At 40.2% G+C, this 20980-nt stretch overlaps 2 protein-coding genes across 2 annotated transcripts; both read left to right on the forward strand.

Annotated features, from left to right (window-relative positions):
- Nucleotides 1-699: 699 nt before the first annotated feature.
- Nucleotides 700-3109, forward strand: si:ch211-161h7.8 (thiosulfate:glutathione sulfurtransferase). Its single transcript, XM_068304481.1, has 4 exons — nucleotides 700-1008; nucleotides 1605-1727; nucleotides 1815-1977; nucleotides 2435-3109. The coding sequence occupies exons 1-4, from the start codon at nucleotides 831-833 to the stop codon at nucleotides 2487-2489; spliced, it is 519 nt and encodes a 172-aa protein (XP_068160582.1). The 5' UTR covers nucleotides 700-830; the 3' UTR covers nucleotides 2490-3109.
- Nucleotides 3110-5050: 1941 nt separating this feature from the next.
- Nucleotides 5051-20763, forward strand: drd3 (dopamine receptor D3). The gene is made up of 8 exons (XM_068304141.1): nucleotides 5051-5182; nucleotides 6739-7065; nucleotides 11953-12065; nucleotides 14500-14636; nucleotides 16093-16286; nucleotides 18426-18491; nucleotides 19061-19436; nucleotides 20394-20763. Exons 2-8 carry the CDS (start codon nucleotides 6781-6783, stop codon nucleotides 20588-20590), a joined length of 1368 nt encoding a protein of 455 aa, XP_068160242.1. The 5' UTR covers nucleotides 5051-5182; nucleotides 6739-6780; the 3' UTR covers nucleotides 20591-20763.
- Nucleotides 20764-20980: the final 217 nt, after the last annotated feature.

The raw sequence follows: 20980 nt of genomic DNA on the forward strand, positions 1-20980 counted from the left end.
TTCTTATTTACTTAAATATTCCTTTTCGTACTCCCCCACTCCAACCGAATGGTACAGTCGGAGGTGTGGCCAAATCTTGGCGTTCAGCTGACCAAAATATGCGGTTTCTCCGGAAACGAGTCACGTGTGCGGAAATATTTTCGGACGTCAGTAATATTTCTACTGCTCCTCTTTTATTCCCACTTTGAATAGTTAATCAGCTATGAATCTGATACAAACAATCCAAAATCTGTGGTGAGATTAGTGACAATTTGTAGATTAGAGGTTAAAATTTTGTTCTTTTGAAATAATAGAATTGATTATAGCTGTATATACACCACTTCACCAACACTGCGTGTTGTGACGCAATATTCATTGGAGATAATCCAAAATGTTTATTCCCATCCGAACCCCCCGGTCAACATGTTCAGTTACATGAGACATTCCCCCAAACGAACGAATTTATGAAACATATTTTCTTCTAATTCTTTGTACCGTCCATTTATATTAATGTATTTAGTAAGAGTCTAAGTAAATACAGCAGACAAAACCACATTGAGATTTTTTCGTGAATTAATTCAGCATGATCCAATCTGATTAATTACTGATATTCATTGCGGTGATTTTTTTTAATGGTAATTTACATGTTGCGTGACTCTGATCACGTACGCAGGTCGATGATGTAGAAATAACATCCATACAGTACTACACACATCATGTACGTCCTTATAGGGAGATAGGCAGACTGTTACCCCGCCCCCCTCAGAACATCTGGAGAACTTGACTCCTTTAAAGGATCACCAGGTGTTCGGACACGTGTCAAAGTCAAGGCAGACGATTGGACGGACAGAATGCTGCTCTTTGCTGACCGGTGTCGCGTCTCGGCGGTCAGCGCCACGGTCGTCTCCATCATGCTGTCCTTGCTGCTGTCGCGGAACGTGTGCCGGGTCGTCGCCGAGCTGAGCCGCACCAGCGGTTCTGTCGGTCAGTCGCTTGTGCGCTCAGTCTCGAATTGTGCAGAACAATCCGGTACGTATCACCAAACACTGGTGAGTCAGAAAGTACAGTAGAATAATGATTGTTCGGATTAGGCCGAAACGGGATGTCCGTGCGCATTGCGCATGCTACCGGTCTGTGGCGCAAAGTTTCTTGATTAGTTTTTAGGTTATTCTACTTCCCTTAAAATTTAAGTGAAGTAAAGTTTACGCCTTGTGTGCTACTTTTATTATTAAGATCATATACTAATCATATCTTATTGTCCACTTTGAGCTCCAACTTCACATGGACCTGAGGCTGTCCTTTACAATGGACGTTATTCTAAATGCGTTTAACTTTAGTCACTGCAGTGTATGTATATTGTGATGCTGGATGCATGTTTAACTGTAAGACAAAGTTTCTCCATTTGGTGTTTCCTACGTAAATAAAAGAGTACACTATTTCTGCCACTGTTGTCAAACTGTATGGGTTAATAAATGTCTATTTGATTAAATCTGACATTTTAGCTAAGTAACCTGCTGTAGAGGAACCTGCAATTTATCCACATTAGTAATTGATCTATTGTGAGATTATAGGTTACAAGCATCAGCGTGAACTCTCATTATTGTGATCCTTTGTGTCCACGTCAGACTCGGTGGTGACATACTCACAGCTCGCGTCTATGTTGTCCAGTGGTAACGTCCAGCTGTATGATGTGAGAACTCCTGATGAATACCAGGCTGGATACATTGCAGACGCTGTCAACATGCCTGGTTCGTGATAAAATAATGTGGGAAGGTAGTAGTGTTCTATGAGTCTTATTTATGTCAAATGTCTGTGTGTATGTGTTTAAATGTTAGTGGACACTGTGGAGGAATCTCTCAAACTAGCTCCAGTGCAATTCCAGGAGAAATTTGCAGTGACAGCTCCAGGGAAAAATGATGACAACATCGTCTTTTACTGTAGGAGTGGCAAAAGGAGCGCCACAGCACTGGGAATCGCTCATCAGCTGGGATTTTGCAAGTAAATTACAGCACAGTACACACTGGAAACATGTAGGCACAACCTGTTTACTATCCAATGGTCAAATTATTATGTAGTGTATCGGTGAGTTTTCAGATTCAAAGGACAGAGAGTAAATAAATGAAAGTGACTCAACAATGTGACTCTCCAAATAAGATTCCAGTTATGCTAGATCATGTGTATACTACTAAACCATACAACGCTTTAGTGGACCTATACTATACGTGATATACGTAACAACACATGATTTGTTATGTACAGTATATCAACGTATTGGTCTACTAAAACACTGATGTACATTATAGATCCTTTTGTGATTTAATTATTAATCATTACTGGTGCTGCAATGCAAACCAGGGTGCAATGTCCACGGAAATTGAACAATGGATGACCAATGAAAAAAAAACATTGATGATAAGAGGATAAAAAAATAATCTTTTCTAATTTACTTTCTCAGGGCCAAACATCTTGGAGGAGGATACATTGAGTGGGAAAAGCATCAAGGACTATAAATCTGCAAAACATCAATTCGAGATGAATGACTGTTTTACTTTACCTATGTTTTATTCTGGCTTTATTTCATAAGGACTGTTAATAGTCAGAAGTCACATTTTCTCTTACTTTATAAATAAACATCACTTGTGTCAAATTTTGTTACTGAGCTAATGATTCATCTTCTGACATAAAGGTTTTCTATATGTATGTAAGACATATATAAAACCAATAGACTGATTGACTGAAAGTATTTGTTTTCATTTCATTGTAACTGCTATCATCTTAGCATTTGAAAAAACCAACATCCTTCATCGTTGTTTCAACATTTTGATTGTCTTTAGTCATAACAGTTTGCACAAATGAAAAAGTCCATTAGCAACAAGAACAAAGTGTCACAAAGGAGTCACTTTGCTTAATGTATGTTATTGAGACATAGTTGCTGTGTTCTGACGTTTCTGTGCTGATGCCTGTGTTAAGAGAATGCAGTTTACACATCACATGTGAACATTGATCACTAACTATTTGGTAACTGTTAATAGTCACGTTCACATAACTTTTTCTGTTATTTGGGTTTTAGACGTTGCATCTAATAAAAGAAAACCTTACATCACTTTGTGTCTACATCATGTGGGACCTTTTTCATTCTTATCAGACATTCAGAAACTTATCAGCAAATAAATCATTAATGAAAAAACTTGTTTGCAGCAGTGTAGTAGTATATTAGGCTCTGATACTTTTCTGTTTTAATATTGCATGCAAAGTATTTACATGCTTTGATTTTTAAAAAAAATAGCATGAACCTCCTCATACAGCCTATTGAATTACTTATTTCAGATCTGAAACCTGGTTAGTTCGATACTGAGCTTTTAAAAACAGTTCAAGCTTAAGACCAGTAGATGGAAGCAAAATGTCAACCATAAAAACATATATTTCCATTTTTCCCACCACTTCATCATTATGGTACCAATGCCCTCTCAGGCCTGACCTTCACACTGGTATTGGTCTAGACAGGTATGGATTCTGTGAATTACAGCTCGGAGAGCATCTGCCAAGCTCCTGATCTGTACAAGGTCCATGCATCCTTCATTCTGGGGGGAACCAGGTCCCAAATCCCTTTCCACCATCCATATTCTATTAACTAATGTACTTCAAAAACATAAACAGCACAGCAGATGTGAATGTGCGTGGACTCAACGTTCTGGTTATGATCTCAGTATGGAGTGAAAACAACTGTGATGATTGACTGGGGCGTCAAACAAGAAAGCTGGTCCACTCAGTAACCATGAAAAAGGATTTTTGAGGTACCTCTGCTTTAACTTTATGACTTATAAATCACCCTGGTGAGGAAATATTCATGCTGGAAAGAAATGCACACTTCCTGTAGCTTGTTTTATTGAGGTCACACTTTCAGTTTGGACAAGTTTTAAATAAATTGATTCATGCCAGCTATAGCATGTGTTAGGATTCTTCTCAGGTCTGTGCCACATGGCAGAAATTTACCACGCTGCTGCTGTGGAGAAAACAGATGGGTCAGATTTCCAAGGACATTTGGACACTTCAACATTAGCTAAGGCACAATAGGTTAGTAGATGGAAAATGATCAGTAAGTTACTGTCTGGTAGCCGTTGCTGTTGCCCTGAAAAAGCTATCAACCTCTTGCTGCTCACTGATAAACGAAAATGTACTTTAGGGGAGATTTTGTAATGTGAGGCTGCGTATTTGCTCTCCTTCAGCTTATTAAAAGCATCTAGAAACCTGAGCTGTGTGGTCTTCCTTTGCCTGCTTGATTTTCTTTTGTTTCTACTATAAGATTGGAATCCAAGCTATGACCTGATTGTAAGATAAACAATGGAAGACTTTTTTACACTGGGTTGGACCAAATTTCATTTGCTTGGTGTGCAGATCTTCCTACAGGGCTTATTATTCTTATCTTTAAATGCCATGTAGCAGATAGCACAACTAAGCTCACTGGTTGGGAACGTGAGCTGCATGTTTTAAGTACTTTTAATGTGCTCTGAGGGATTTTTTTTCATTTGCATTTTTTGTGCAATAGAGGCTTGGATATATGATAGGAGAACTAGAATAATGCCTGCCTATATATTTTTTCATGCATGGACCCAAAGTGACCCAATTTACGCTCTGTAGATTTTATTGGTCCTATTTTATAAGGACATCATTAGACTATTTTTGTACAAATGTCACTTCCAGCAAGGAACGACCCAGACTAGTTCAGGGTCATTCTGATAAATATAGTCATGGGACTGTTACACAATTCAAGGAAATCGGTATTTGTGTCATTTTGCCACTAGTGTTGTATAAATAATTTAAGGGCAAGTTAAAACACATGATGTTCTTTTTACCAACTAGTCCCCTCCATTTTCCACTGCTCCAATACGCGCGTAAAAGAGAGACGCCTGACGTCTTCGCCAAGTCGGCCTATACGCGCGCCTCCAGTGCGGCTGCAGAATTAAAGTGCCAAAGCTCAGCGCGTCTTACCTGCCGTTGAACAGCCACAGTGCTCTGTGGGAGGACAGTCGATGTGCTTCGGGTTCATTTCTGAGGGTGCACTCACAGTTGCCTGTGCGCAATGGCACCGAGCGCTACTCGCCTCTCCGACCTGGACGCGATAGACACACCGGACAACTTTTGACTCGGAGGATGCTTTCCCTCGATGGCATCTGATGAAGTCTACACTGCAAAACCGTAAACGGTTTGTAAAAGTCCTTTTTATTTGTTACTTTGTTGTTGTTTAGTTGTTCATGTATGTGTTCCTTAAATTGCTTATTCTTCCATCTACTGCTACTCTTTGTTGATTGTTTCATTTTGCTTCTACTCAAATGGTGACCGTACCGGGTTTTTGTCTAATTAGTTATTTGTGTCGGTTGACTATATTCGCCCCCAATTTTCCCGTCAGGGTGATTGTGAAGACCGATAAGGTGTTTTATCAGGGCTTTAATTTAATTTTTCTTCAAGGTCTGACTCCCTTGCGTATGGAGAAATAAAAAAAAATACAAGGTTACATCAAGTTAATTGATTCATTTAGAATTTCTGACAACATAATTAAGTTTTACTGTATGTGCGGTTTATTATAGTAACATCACTCTGTGTGTGCGTGTCTGAGGGTCTTATGATGCTCATTTCTCACACTTGACTGACACTTGCGCATTAACACAGAATGGGCAGAATCAGGTGGTAGTTAATATTCACCGGTCTCACAAAGAAAAAACGAGGACAGAAATTGTTTGAAGTCGTATGCAGGCCTTATCACATAACCAGTGATTAAAAATTAATGTGTGCATTGCCAGATTTTATTTTCTCAAGACCTATCGCACCTTATTTTGTAAGAACTCTGTGTGGAACTGTCATTTGGTTTCCTCTAGGTGATCGGTATCAGTGACTGTTTTTTTTATTTGCCTCTCCAGATTCTTTGGTAGATAATCATATGATACTGGAGCCACACAGGAACTGAGTGGAATTATAGACTGAGAAAATCTTTAAAAGCCACCTGGGTTTGCGCCAGATCTAAATATGGTCCTTCTTTCTCTACTCTATCTCCAGTCTTCTATTGCAAAAAGGAAAAAAAAAAGAAAAAAAAGGCGTTGGGTAAGACGGATCAGGTTGTTTTAACATCTGAGCACAGGTGTGAGCATCATCACAAGACTGTCATTGGATTCAGGCCAGATAGGGAGTTTTGGAATAATTGAGAGGAAGGATGGATGAGTGTGAGGAGCGTAGCCTGGGACCAGAGCCAACCGGACCTCTCAGGGTGGAGGCACTGACTTATTACTCCTCCCTGATGAACTAACCTCGCTGACACTGCTCAAAGGCAGACTGCCATCCCCTCATTAAAGGTACCATCTCTGCATTGTAGCTCCTGTTTTTGTTAGTAGCTTGAAAATACATATGGAAGGCTGACTCGAAAGATCATATAGGCTTTACATTATCGATGAAGTTTGCTCTTAAGTGTATGAATTTCAGCTGGGGAGTTATGGAGTTAAGCAGGAGCCAGAGATCTTTATCTACAAGAGACGTCAATATGTGCTTCCATTTCTTATGTAGCAGGAAAAATAAAACATCAGTTCCTGTACAGCAAAGAGGGTGGGGTGCTTTCCACTGCTGTCTGGAGCCAGGGGCTCTTTCCCAGAAGGCACCTCACCTGAAATGGCCCTGATGATGGTTTATAAACTACATTTAAATCTGACAAATGAGAGATATGCTTGTGGGATTAATAAATTAAGACCAAACTATGTTCTTTTCCATTGGTAGGTCTGCCAAACATCTCATCTCCCATGTCAACGGGACGCCTCCATGGCGATGTTTAGCAGCACAGAGCAGCGTTGGAACGAATCAGACAGTTTCAGATGGGAAGACAGGAACGAGAGCTCAGAGGCATCTGGGCAGGATGAACGTAACTACTTCGCTATGCTGTACTCCCTACTCATCCTGGCCATCGTCTTTGGGAACGTGCTGGTGTGTCTGGCTGTGTTGAGAGAGCGTTCCCTCCAGACGACCACCAACTACCTAGTAGTCAGTCTAGCTGTGGCCGACCTACTGGTGGCCTCACTGGTTATGCCCTGGGCTGTGTACCTTGAGGTGAGGAGGAGAGCAGGGTGTCAGAATTTCACCAAAACATTGTTCCAGAGCAGCAGCATGCATGCTCCTGTAACATACAGTACATTAATGCAGTCATTTACCCATCTATGAGAAATCACTAAGGACCAAATGAATACATGAATAATCAGGAAAACAGTACAGAAGGAATCAGAATCGTCTGTTACCATTCTTGCAAAGCAATAGTCTGTAATTAATAATTGGTATCGGTCTGAGGAGTGTGTCAGCAAAGCCCTTAAGGCGGGTGGATAACGTCAGAATAGCTTTACGTCATAGGCTTGGACACTTTCCTTTCTTTCCAAACACACATTTTCTAACATTTCAAAGAGAAAGCAATTTAAAATCCATTGTATTGACTTTATTAGACTATATTAATACCATCATGTAAAGTGCTAAGTACTATCCATTAATGTAACAGTGCCAATGCAGCGACAGTTATAAGACTTAAAGACAAAATGAAAGCTTGCAGCTGCAGCTTCTTCCTTCACTATTTGCTTCTTGAGTCCCTTTATTCCGTTTTTGCTTCATTGCTAACTTCCCTCATTCTTTCGTCACCTCTTTGTTCAATGTCTTTCCTCTTTCTTTGCTCTCGTTTTCAATCTTATACTGTCCTCTTTCTCATCCTGTATTCCTTCTCCTTATGGAAATAGTATTTGCTCAAGGCTCTTTGTGGTGACAGTGTTTGACCCACTTTGAATCGCCTCACTGGCATCTGGGAATCAAGCTAATGTTAGTGGCATGTGTGTGTGTGTGTGTGTGTGTGTGTGTGTATCCACTCTGTGAGCATCCACCTGGGTTCAAGGTACGGGTGAAAACACTGTATGGAATTTAACTGATGTGGACATTGTCAATAAACAGGTCAAATACTGATGATGGATTGGAATAGTGCTACGGAATGAGTGCAGGGTGCACAGGGAGATGCATTTTTAATATGGTAAAAGTTGGGTAGTCTAAGTTCATGGTTTAAACATAAGCCAACTATTTAAATTATTAATTCATTAGTTACGTATTGCAACTATTCAAACATTCATTTGGTCAACAGTTTTCACAGTAATTCTCCATGTGTAAAGGGCTTATATTATAAATATGTGTTTTTCCCAGTCTCTACATATACAGGTATGTAGTGGTCATCTGTAACTCCCCTCCCCACAGAGCATCTTTTATCCAGCTGAAATTCAGGACCCCAGATCAGTTTGGCACAAAACATTTGAATATAGTGTGCTGTAGTTGGACGTCTGACATCTGTGTGAAACTGGTCAAAAAGAGAATAATATGAGACTTTATCAGTTTAGATTACACAGTCACTAACTAGTTAATCTTTTTAAATTACTTTTTACTGTCAACCATTTATTCAACTTTTCAATCTTCAAGTACCTCTGTCCAGCAAGAGTCTGAAATTCTGACCCATCTTTGTTTGTTTGGTGGTTTGTTTTCTTGTTTGTTTGTCTGAGTTAAATACTCATTGAGGTAGATTTGAGAATGAACGCAGATTGTTCACTTCAACAGAGTGAGATCTGACTTTGTCAAGGTGATGAAAGATTAGAATTGCCTAATTAAACTATGACACGAGCAGTTGATGAATTTCAACCACAATCTCCAGTTTGGATCTGGAGAGAATAAATAATATATTAATGGAGGGTATTATTATAAGGCCACAGCACAGTAATGGGACTGTTACCAAGATGAAGAGATCATTCAGAGTCATGCAAGTTTTTGAGTTCTGTTTAGATTACTACTTTTAGGTACTATTTAAAAAATTAATTTACCCAATAATTTCAACTCTATTATTTTACCTTAGGAAATCATGTAAAACTACTTGAAGACTCATTCCTATGATATTTCTGTGATAACACTACTGCTGTGATTTTGTGCTCTACAAATAAGATTAGCTTGACTTGATTTCTACCACAGTGGTTTCTTTGGGGGCTTTTTCAATGATCAATGAATAGTACAATACTTTTAGCTACACCTATGGTGGCAACTGCAAAAGTGCCCCTGACGTACCTCAGAGGGAGATTCATTGACCTGGAGCTCTAAAGCAAAAATTGATAAAAAAAAGAAGGAGATATGCAGAGGATGTGGATGAGATTTACATGATGCTTGGCAACAGTGAACGGAGAAGTTGTGAAGTTGTGAGGGAGACAAAGTGAACTTCTGCAACAAAAGAAGGAGTCAGAGTCAGGAGTCAGGGAGAAAAAGGAATGAGATTCAGTTGAAGCTCAGTACAAATAGTGACAACTAGCCGTGACAACTGGGTGAGTGACAGAAAGATTGTGGGTAATGATGACAAGCTGTAGTAAGATAGTGCTTGACTCAAGTGGACTGCGCATAATTGCTAAGTATAATAAATTCAGTTTAATAAATTCAGTTTAATAACTTCCTTGAATTGTTGGAATATTGGATTGGTTTTTCAAGGGCAGGTGTGTTTCTCACTTGAGGTTTGGAAGAGATCTTTCAAAGTTACGTTTACAAAGAAGACGGCCTGCTGCTGAATGTCATGTCAGATGAACTGAAGAGGATTAGTTCCTCCTCAGTTTAGTTCCTTATTAGTTCCTATTAAAGATTAAGCAAGGGAGGCAAGAACCTCATCGATATTCAATCATGACTTTTACAAACCCAGAAGGAATAGTTCAGTAAAAACAAAAATACAATACCAAAAAATTAAGCAAAAATATGATTGGGAATAAATATACGTCAGACGCAAAGACTTTCAATTCCAGATTGTCACTGTGAGCACCCTCACCCTGGGAGCTGTCGTCTGAAGGACTGGGAGATTAGGCTGTTGTAAACAGACGGTCGCTGCTGCATAGTCTGACAGAAACAATTTCTCTCCCATCTTCAGCTTGTACTAATGTGCTCCTGTGCAAGACACCAACTCTGTGAATGGTACAGTTAATATAGGACTTGTATGTGAAGTAAGTGGTTGTGGTAGCATCAATACTTCCTCCTATATGATTTTATTATCTGTATTTTATTGTGTTGCATACAATGAGAGGAAATGCAAGATTAAATCATAGAAATGTGCCTGGTTGTGTTGATGATGTTAATAACAGGCAGTGTTCACCTCAGTAGTTGTGTGTCTGTTCATGCATGTTGTTGTGCGCACTGGTGTGTGGGGAACTGTGTTCTATGGGAACAGGTTCCCATAGAGATAAAATGATGATAGTCGCATACCAAATGCAAAACATTTTCATGGCTCTCATGCCTTTGAAACTCAGAATTAAAGGCACCCTACAGGAATTCAGTATCAACCCCGACAAGAGTCAAAGGATTTGCAAGAAGGATTTAAAACAGGATGGTCAGAGTTGTAAGTGAGGCTGAGATGTACTCGTTATCATCTGTACGTCGTGTCCCAATTCCATAAACTAGGCTAATTGTATGCGGCATACATACAGTAGTATAGAACGCTCATACTCCTCATACCAAGATTTGAATGTTTCAAATGTCCAAAAGTCCATTCATCCTTTTCTCCATTCCCTTCTAGACGAGGAGAACTCTGCTTATCTGCCTTGAGGGTCACGGTTCTGCTGGAGCTGATCCCAGCTGACCATAGGCAAAAAGCAGGGTACACCCTGAATAAGATACCAGCTTATCTCAATACGAAATACAAACACTCATGCTCACAATCACACCGATGGGCAATTTGGTGTGATCAGTTCACCCAAACCACATGTTTTTGGAGGTGGGAAGAACCCGGAGAGAACCCATGTAGACACAAGGACAACAAAAATACTCTGCACAGAAAGGAATGGAACCTTCTTGCTGCGAGGCAAAAGCGTTACCACCGCGCCGCCTGTCTGGGAGTCATTACGGTTAAACATCCTGTGACAGTATGTTTGATGAGTCGAAGTGAGAACATCTCCAAACTATGCGTCCTGTCAGAGAAAGAACTTTCAATCTCACAGTTGTGATTGTCAGTAAACGTACTGACTTCACAGAGTCAATGTGAACACACCATGTATTTAATCCCGACTTGGAAACCTACCTGTTAAACAGCCACATCTTTCAAAGTTTATGCTCCCAGTTTGTTACAAGTTTTTGTTAAAAACTCAACACTGTCAGGTGCAAAATGAAATGACCCTGATGATGCCAGGTGCTTTCTTTTCTGGGACTTAAAAGAAACAGGAAACATTATACAGCTATCAACCATGTTAAGCAAGCAGATTCTTATGTGTGAAATGGGTGGAAAGCTCCTTTAAAAGCAGGATTACCATGTATGGATATGAGGCGTTAGTTAGGTGGTGTGAAAAGAGAAATGTCAGCAGGCTTCTCTCAAATCTGATCTGTGTGAGAGAGATTGCTTTCTATTTGTGCCTTTGTATGTGTGTGTTTGGCTGCGCTTATTCCCATCCTTCTCTAGGTAGACTCATATTCCCATATTGGATTTAAGCGATTCAGTCATCAGGCGACGGGGGTTGAATTCCATTTATTTTTTTCAGGCAGTTTTACCAGGTATTATGGAGCTGAAGTGAAAGGCTGTCAGTTTGAGGATGGCTCTGCTGCGGGGATTTGCTTTCAGGTGTTATTGGTTTAGGCCAGTGTTCATGTCCTTATTGTGAGTTGGAAAGTCCTTTGAGGATAATTAGATCCTGTGTTTGATGCATCCGTTTGACTGTACACACTTCCACTATCAATATGCAGAGTACAATGATAGCAGAACATTTACCCTTCATAATTTAAGAGCATACTTATTTTCCAAAGTAGCTCAGGCCAAACTATCTCCAGCTGCACATTTTTCCATCTGTGCCCTCATGTCACATGCATGAGTGTGTGTGTTCATGTGTGAACTCAATGGGTTTTTCACACTTCATGGTGAAGGAGGAAACGAATAACCCGTGCATTGTTAATATGCCTGTCTGTCCTGTGCAGGTGGTCGGCGGCGCCTGGCTTTTCAGCCGGCTCTACTGTAACATCTTCGTCACGCTAGATGTGATGATGTGCACCGCCAGTATCCTCAACCTGTGTGCTATCAGCATTGACAGGTGAGTGTCCCCGGTGAGTGTGCGTACATGCGTGTGTTAGCCAGGGAGTGTTTACCTGCTTGCTTCCCTCATTGCATGAGGATGCGCACGTTGCCATGACATCTCCAATAGAAATGTCATCCATGTGAGATTTCCGTATTTCCTGGTAATAGTTTCTTTCTCTAGGATGTTTTGTAATTTATGAGGTGAGGCGAACAAAACTATTTTCGCATCTCGTCCACATCCTCCTGGTAGATGTGTGTGTGTGTCTGAGAGTATCAGTAAGTGACAGAATGACACGCGATGAGGTGGAGATGGAAATGAGGATTTCTTGTTAGATGCGTGTTTAGATTTGATGATCTCGGATCTCTTGGATCTAACTGCTGTACATCAGTCTGCATTAATGCAGGTGGAGTCGTGCCATGCCACTACTTTGAACTATTACTGTAGATGTGCGTCTAGTGTTTACATTATTTATTTGCTTAGTTTTCTTCTTGTGTCATGGTTAATATTTAATAGTTCTCTGGAGTCTTTGAACTTACAACCCAAAGGCACCAGGAGCTCAAATTTGTCGAACGAATCAACTATCTCAGAGCAGCTTTAGGTGTTATGGGGGCGTTTGCATTTTTTTTTTATGCATGGGTAGGAAGTCCTTCTCTAAAATGTTCTGTTAATCTCTTTCAAAAAATACGTTTTTCATCATGTACAAAGCTGGATTATTAACGAACACTGAGCTCTGTTGGCTTTTGTTAATCTGATTAGGTTGCAAATTTGCACTGGCATTCGTGCAAATACGACAAATGATGTGGATTTATTATGTAATAATGTGCCCTTGTATTGTAGAGTGTCTAAATTTAGCACCTAATTATTCCATTTTCTCAACTGATAATGTGAAATCAATGTGACAATATGTGAAAACGGTCTCTCATGGTGATGGATCTGCACCTACTGTAAATCTACCCTTCAGCTCTATAGGAAGAATCAGCTTTTACTGTTTGCTCCAACATCTCCACTTCTGAGGAAAAAGCTCTAGGAGCCCTTACTAAGTATTTACTATATATTATCAAGCAGAAATAAACAAAGTTAGAAAACAACTGGTGAATCACCTAGAAAAGTTGGTACCTGGAGAAGCAAATATTTCCCTCAGGATTTGCTGGAGTTCAAAACAGAGTTAAAAAAGAGATTTATTCAACACTTAGATCAAAACCCATTCAAAAGCCGATGATCAATATTATGTTTTTGCAAGTTTTAAGTACCAGAAATTCAACAGCAAAGATCCTGCAGCCAGGAGTGGGTCTTAATGGGACATTAATTAAATGCATGAAAAATGATTTTGCCCCAGGGCCTCCTAACAGTTTAATCAGACTGTGATCACGTAGAGGGAAATTTTATTTAATATTGTGCTTCTTTTTTATATTTGCACTTGCTTACATGGCTGCTTGCGTACGTCTGACCTGCAGTGGTGTGTGTATGCTGTGAAAATCTGTTTCAGGATGACGTTGTGTCGAGGCCTCTGGTGCTTTGTGATTGATTATTAGACAAGTCATCCTCACTGCTTCTGCATCACACGGTTTGTGAGGTGCTAAATTAAAGAGAAGGACCAGAGGCGTTCTGTGTCAGTGATAGTGCATGACATGCCTACGTTATCTTTGTGACGGCATTGTTAATTATAAATTCAAACCAATTGTTGCTGTGATAACAGGGAAGATCAACATCTTAAATTACAGAAGGAACCAGCCTTTTCAGAGGCTGCATCACCCAAAGGGAAATTTTTTGCTTCAAATTTCATGGTGAAGTGTTTTTATGAATGTATTCACAGCATAAGTACATATTTTGAGCAGTGACTCAGAGCTGAGAGTTCTCATTTCTATCCTCAACTAACCATGTAACTTAAAGCTACACTCAATCAATAAATCATGTAAATTGTTTTTGACTACTTCACTTTCTCATCTCTGCCCTTATCTAACCAGACAGCAACATGACAGAAGGGCAAAGACCAAGAGAAATAGGGAGGAAAGAGTATTTTTAGTGAAGTTCTACGTTGCAGGAGTCACCTCAGAGGAACCGGTATAATTAGTCCGAAGAGGATAAACAATTTGTGGCACATCCATTTTGGGTCGAGGTCCAACATAATTGGTGTGTCTTCTAAACACTATTGAACCCACTTTTCCAGGGCTCATTTCACACTCATGGGATGCAGCATGCTGATTAACCCTTGATTTGAAATCTCTGCTTGTAGTTTCAAATTGCTGCCATATTGTTGATCTTTGCATATCTGTTTTCTCTCAGCAGCGCATTTACTGGCACCCCTTAAAACCAGTTATTTTCAGGCTCATCGTTTTCCGATTTTTTTTGGACTAAATCAACATTTTCCTCTTCAGCTAAACGCTGCCATCTATGCTCAGGGCTCAAGCATTTCCAAAGCTGAGCAGACTGTATCTGTCTGCATCTGCAGGTACACGGCAGTGGTGATGCCTGTCTTGTACAACACCACCCATCGCTCCAGGAAGAGAGTTTTTACAATGATTGCCACGGTGTGGGTCTTGGCTTTCGCCGTCTCCTGTCCCCTGCTGTTTGGTTTCAACACCACAGGTCAGAGCAAAAAATGTTTTCTTTATCTTTCTGCCACGATGCATTGTGGAGAAGGATCTATTTATGCAGAATATGATGTTTGGCACAGAGGCCCTTGCCGTTTTGTGTGAAATATATTCTGTACTTGCTGGTTAGGATCAGCAGTGGGAGAGGGAAACAAACTAAAGAGGATTCTCAAGGCGTACCCGGTCAGTTTAGCTTGTCAGAGTCAGTTTGCTGCTCATGGGGATTACTGAACCTGTGGGATACTGTATAATGTCTTCTGTGATTGTGTCTTGTATTTTGAAACAATCACCAATGACTACAAGACTTCATTCGTAAACCGGGGGTCCAAAGAGCCATTAAATATGTAACACAAATAAATTAGCACATGCATTCCATAATAGCCTATTTAAATGCCTGGATCACAAAGTTATCTGTGGAGGCAACCATCTATGAATAAAGCAAAGACTGCATCACTCCTAAGCTTCAATAACAGGAGTCGTCCTCCCTTCACCAATATTGAATAAATATAATTTATTTCTTATTATTACCTGCAGTGAATTCTTGTGAAATGAAGTTATGGAGGTGATGTTACCTTCTACATCCCATAGAAGCCATTGGGATCATTCAGGTTTTAAGTAACAACTAAATGTGTCTCTAAATCACATCTTAATTCATTCACACAACAAACAACAAAACACACAGAAATACAAAATACCAGCAGCTATTTTAATTTCAATCAGCAACAGCACAGATGCACGGCAGGAAGAACAAAATAACGAGCATTAGTCATACACAGAGGAAAGCTTCTCACAGGGATAGAAGCATTGGTTTTAGTCAGCTTACAATCCATGCATAACGATAGCTGGCGATTGGAGGAATCCAATTGTTTGTCAGTGTGAAATTAAGCAGTAACGTTGGAAGAAGAGACCAAAACCATAACATCAGGCCAACAATTCTTCAAAAGAAGAAAACTAGCAATTTGACAGACAAAATACCGCAAAAGTGTCAAAATAAATTAGGTAAATGTGTGTAGAGACTGGAGGTGGTCCGGAGTGTGAGTTGACATGGATTGTATCTGTCGCTCCTTGTTTCAATCTCTCTGTGTATTGAGGTATGTGATATTGATCTGGAGGAACATCCAGGGAGAGGCAAATCACTTCAATTTGTTCATGCCACTGACATGCAATGTGCATTTCACAGCTGTGGTCAGGGCCCGCGTGGTTTATGTTTCAAACATCACTTTAAAATACGATCAGCTCCTTTGATGGATCTTTGACTCTGGAATTTTGATTGAGTCATTTCTCCAAACGCTGTAATTATTCCTCATTCTGAATCCATAGCAAAATCATTGTCAAATCAACCCTCCATCTAGCTTAACAGTCACCTATGTGAGTCACCTGTGCACGCACTGCTGCACGCTTCAGTGTGTATGCAGACTGTGAATCAAGCACAACGTTTTCCTTTGACACAGATGACCCCATGGTGTGCTCCATCTCCAACCCAGACTTTGTTGTTTACTCCTCGGTGGTGTCTTTCTACCTGCCGTTTATCGTCACTCTGCTGGTCTACATCCGGATTTACGTCTTCCTCAGGATGAGGCGGAAGAGGATCACTTTTGGTCAGGCCAGCGGAAAGGTGCAGCCAGGCTCAACTCCACCATCTATTGTGAGACATATACCTTATTTTTTGTAATTACACAGACAGTACATCATAAACTTATAATTAACCATAAGAAATGAATTCATTATAGTTTGGGTTATGGTTGTGGTTAAGATGATATTTGCACTTAGATTTATCTTTTTAGGTCGTGAAATACTGCAAGACATCTAAACTAAAAGCACATTCAGCCCATATTATCGACCCATTCCCATATAATAGTACAAAATATTTCTATAATTGAAGTAAAGCTCAGAAGAATGCAAATATTTCCTAGCCCTTAAAAGGCTAATTAACATTTTTCTCATCATAGCAACCTTATATTTCAATATGGATTCAGTCTCCTTCCCTCGTTCCAATTCATTCATTATAATGAAATAATATTTGGCTTTCTTTTAAAGCATCCTGTACTTTTCTTTTCAAGTGGAAATACCTCACTTGCAAAAACTCCTTGAAAGCTGCATGACTGATTCTAATATAATCTATAAATAAATTTCTGTTGTGAAAATATTGGGGTAAAAAGGTGACAATAAAAGCTATAAAAATTACATTTTCAAACCTTAACCTTAAGTCACAGGTGAAAGAGTTCAGAGGAGACACCAGAGGAATAATACTTTGAACCAACAGGAGATGAAATCTCTCTCTTTTTTTTGAGAGACTACTCTGGAAATGCACGAAGTTGAGCTTTCAGATGAACCAAGGTCAAAGATGAAATGTAATTGTGAACTACTGTTCATAAGGGGATGAAACACCCGTCCCTGTAAAATAGAAGATTTTCTTCAATGACATTAAACTGAAAATAGTAATCCATCAGGAGGACTTCATTTACACAATATTAAATCAGTTTTAACTTTAACGTTCTATTATTTTTGCCATATAACTGATTTTATGAAGAGGGTGACGAGGATCTTTATATCATTACAGTATAAAACTGAATTCAGTTTCCAGCCTGCAGTCGGTTTCATCCGTCACTCAGTTCAATCCATCATTCGTTTGTCTTTTTACAGACGCATCAGGTCATGTCCTACGCGCCTGTATCCTCACTACTAAACACACTGTGAGATTATTGCAATCAATAGCTTATTCTGGTGTGTCCAGGAGCCTCTTGAGTGAATGTGTAAGAATTCATTCCCTTCATTGTACGCTATGTCACAGTTGTCTAATTTAGCAGCAGGCTACTGATAATTGGTTGTGATGGAGCCCAGTTTTGAATCTCATCCATGAATGCAGACACCCAAATCCGAACAAATCATACCTCAGAGGAGTTGATACTCAGAGAGTTATAATGGAGAAGTGGTTTGAAATAATATAATAAGACTGATTAAATCAACGGATGTGAAATTTAATTCATCTATTTAATTGTTTCAAATGTGGCGTGTATGAGCTTTAATCAAGCTGCATATACAGGTATATTTACGACCTTCACCAAGGAGATTTCAATTTCAACTGCATCGGGTGGTAAATTGTTCAGTTAATTTGTTTGTCAGCAGGAATATGTAAAAACATGCAAGACTTGTTTTAAAGACTTGGGCCGGCACAGAACCTGATAAACACTGGAGTGGATCTATTTATTCAGGAGTATTTCCCCTCTTTCTTCAACTTTGCCAGAAGTGCATTCTTTAAAATCTTCCTAATTACGCAAAAACTACAGAACTAATTCCCTCAAAAGTTTGCAGAAGGGTGGGGCATGGACCAGACAAGCAAAGTGTAGTATGTTTACCCTCCACAATGAGTCTTTCTAGTTCCTTCCACCAAAGCGGATCGGAGGAGTCTGTGAGATCATGTTCATTTATTTGTCTGGATGTTTTTTTTTTGTCTGCAAGATATCTCTAAAAGATTTTTGGGGGACTTTGATGAAGTTTTGTGTTGGAAATAAATCAGATAAAGGGAAGGTTTTATTATGAGGTATTTCTGGGTACAGAAGGAGATTCTGGATCGCATTTCTCATTTTCGTCAACCTTTCAAGATACGGTCCTAAATTATGTTGTGCCAACAATATAAAAATAACAAATACATCCAAATAAAAACATTCTGGTACTGATAAAAATAAATATATGTATAGCTATAACATATAGATTGACATATAACGATATATTAATGGACATCTTGAAAATATGTACTATGTTGAAATTCTCTCTCCTCCTGTAGGAGACATGTCTACAGGAGGAGACTCCCAAGGCGAAGCAAGACCTGTCACCTATAAGGATTAAAGTGGTGGGTGTTATTTTAAAGTTAAGATACTACACACGTGAGAATGTCTTGACTTTCGCAGCCTAATGTCTGACTAGCTCTCTGTATTGAACATGGTGTCAGATTGTCACATGGCAGCAGGCAGGGCGCTTCTGTCTGTCTGCGTGTGTGTGTGTGTGTGTGTGTGTGTGTGTGTGTGTGTGTGTGTGTGTTTGTGTGTGTTTGTGTGTGTGTGTTTTGCCCTGCTGTCGTCACAACCCAAGGCTCAGGGCAGGAGATGAAAATTGTAAATCCAAAGCATGGCTTTTTCTCTGACATTACCTGGTTACTAGTCAGAAATGTCTGTAGATGTTGCATTGCAACAACTCCAAAATACCCTTCTCAAATGTGGAGGGACCAGAAATCCTCTAGAGGAAATGAAAAGAGTCTGTGAGTCTGTGGAAAATATCTATAAAATAAAAATATCAGCTTAAATGTTATATTCCTGCACGGAGCTATGAAAGGTCAGTAAACAAGCTGTAAAATCACATGTTATTGATGTTAGTAAATATATGTCCTGGTTCTACTTGCTTCTCACTTTCTTGTCCCCACAGCAGAGCGTTGAGCCTTCAGGCCCCTCCAAACCCAGCCTGCTGTCGGGCTGCCTGTGGCGCAAACGGCCAAAGACGGGACCTGTGGAGAACTCGGTGCTGCCCCCGGTGGACACGCACAACTGCTGCAGCATCAGTCACGCCTCCTGCGGGCGCACGGAGCTGGATTTGGAGCAGGAGCAGGAGGAGGAGGAGATGGCTGACGGTAGCAAGAACGCACACCCTCCTGTGAGGATGAGCTGCGAGGTGAAGGATCTGTCCAACGGACGAACGCACACGTCGCTGCGGCCGGTGCTTCATTCTCACATCAACAGTTCGAGATTCAGGAGCATGCATGCACGGGAGAAGAAAGCCACTCAGATGCTGGCCATCGTGCTTGGTGAGTGGAGACTGTATGAAGTGGGATAAGCTGAGGGAGGGATATTAATGTCATGATAGCACTTTATGCATTCCATGCCATCAATAAAAATACATCTCCTTTAACATTTTCCTCATGAACATTTCTGCCACCTGTGCTGTGGTCTTATCTGGTTTTGATGGGAACAGCAGGTTTAGAACCACAATAAATCACCCCGGAATGTCAGAGAAGTGTGCAGACTTCAAGTTTACATCGTTCTGCGTCACCTGGCACAGCTTCCAATCGCTCTAATTATCAGCCAGGTCACCATAAACCTGGTCAAGCTGGCTGTAGGAAGCTGTCGCTGACAACAGTGTAATCAGAGGAGTCTGATTACATTAAAGTCATGTCTCCGGTTCTGAGATAGAAAATGATCACTCTCTGCTCCTCTTCGCACCTGCTTCTCAGCCAAAGGACCGCAGCTTTACGATGTCATGACCCCAATTAGTGTGCTTAAATGATAGTGTATTGCATTTTAACAAAAAAGGGCTATAAAGCCTTTATAGCTGCTATGTCTGCTGCTGGTGATATTCTCATCTTATCCTTGGATACCACAGGAAGTACAGGTTAATTGGAAACCAGAATATTTTAATTGACAATCCACTTAGCCTGTTTGTTACACCTGTCCTGCTTTTTATTGTAAGGATGCAATTTTAAAGGATAAAAACAGATTTATTCTGAATTTGAGTGGGGACTTTTTCTTACTTAACCTGTAAACCCAAATATAAAACAAGCGTTTGTAATATTTAATCTACTTTATGTCCACAGTTTTCCCCCATTTTTTTGTTTTGGAAAAGTTTTACAACGCCACCTTTCAAACTGTTAAATTCTAAATGTTAAAGGAATTACCTAAGTAAACTCATGTTTAAACTGTCCTTTACATTTTTGTTCTTACATTTTTGTTCTCCTTCATACCTCCCTGCTCCCCGGCTGCCCCAGGGGTCTTCCTCATCTGCTGGCTGCCGTTCTTCGTCACTCATATTCTGAACACCCACTGCAGGACGTGCTACGTGCCTCCTGGGCTTTACAGTGCTTTCACTTGGCTGGGGTATGTCAACAGCGCACTCAACCCTGTTATCTACACCACCTTTAACATCGAATTCAGGCGAGCCTTCATCAAGATCCTCACCTGCTGAAGGAGACGGCCTGCCAGGAAATTAAAATGGAAATGAGCCTGGCCGGTCAAGCTGCAACTCTGTTGTGGTGCATCCAATAAACAGTGACCACAGGTCATGGTCAAGGAAAGCAAACCTCCTGCGTTTTACAGCATCAGCAAAGTGGAGTGAGAAGAAAAAAACTGCAATTTGTACAAAAGACAATCTCTACGTAAAACCTGCGTCTGTTTTTGCAATTTTAAAGGGTTGAAGGGCCGGGACGCCTTCTTAACAGTGTTATTCTTCAAATAAGACTTACAGTACCTACGTGCATACAGACTTATTGATCACAAGATAATGGACTTTCTTGTGGATATGTCTTGTACAGTTAATGTGCTTTTCTTTGGCACGATTCCTCAGTGCAGGGCTTTT

This window comes from Antennarius striatus, chromosome 20, assembly GCF_040054535.1.
Source record: "Antennarius striatus isolate MH-2024 chromosome 20, ASM4005453v1, whole genome shotgun sequence".
Lineage (NCBI taxonomy): Eukaryota > Metazoa > Chordata > Actinopteri > Lophiiformes > Antennariidae > Antennarius > Antennarius striatus.

Coding starts and splice junctions, on each gene's coding strand:
- si:ch211-161h7.8 (XM_068304481.1), top strand. CDS start 831: ATGCTGCTCTTTGCTGACCGGTGTCGCGTCTCGGCGGTCAGCGCCACG. Junction 1,009..1,604: donor GAATTGTGCAGAACAATCCG/GTACGTATCACC, acceptor TGTCCACGTCAG/ACTCGGTGGTGACATACTCA. Junction 1,978..2,434: donor CATCAGCTGGGATTTTGCAA/GTAAATTACAGC, acceptor TTACTTTCTCAG/GGCCAAACATCTTGGAGGAG.
- drd3 (XM_068304141.1), top strand. CDS start 6,781: ATGGCGATGTTTAGCAGCACAGAGCAGCGTTGGAACGAATCAGACAGT. Junction 7,066..11,952: donor CCTGGGCTGTGTACCTTGAG/GTGAGGAGGAGA, acceptor TGTCCTGTGCAG/GTGGTCGGCGGCGCCTGGCT. Junction 18,492..19,060: donor CACCTATAAGGATTAAAGTG/GTGGGTGTTATT, acceptor TTGTCCCCACAG/CAGAGCGTTGAGCCTTCAGG.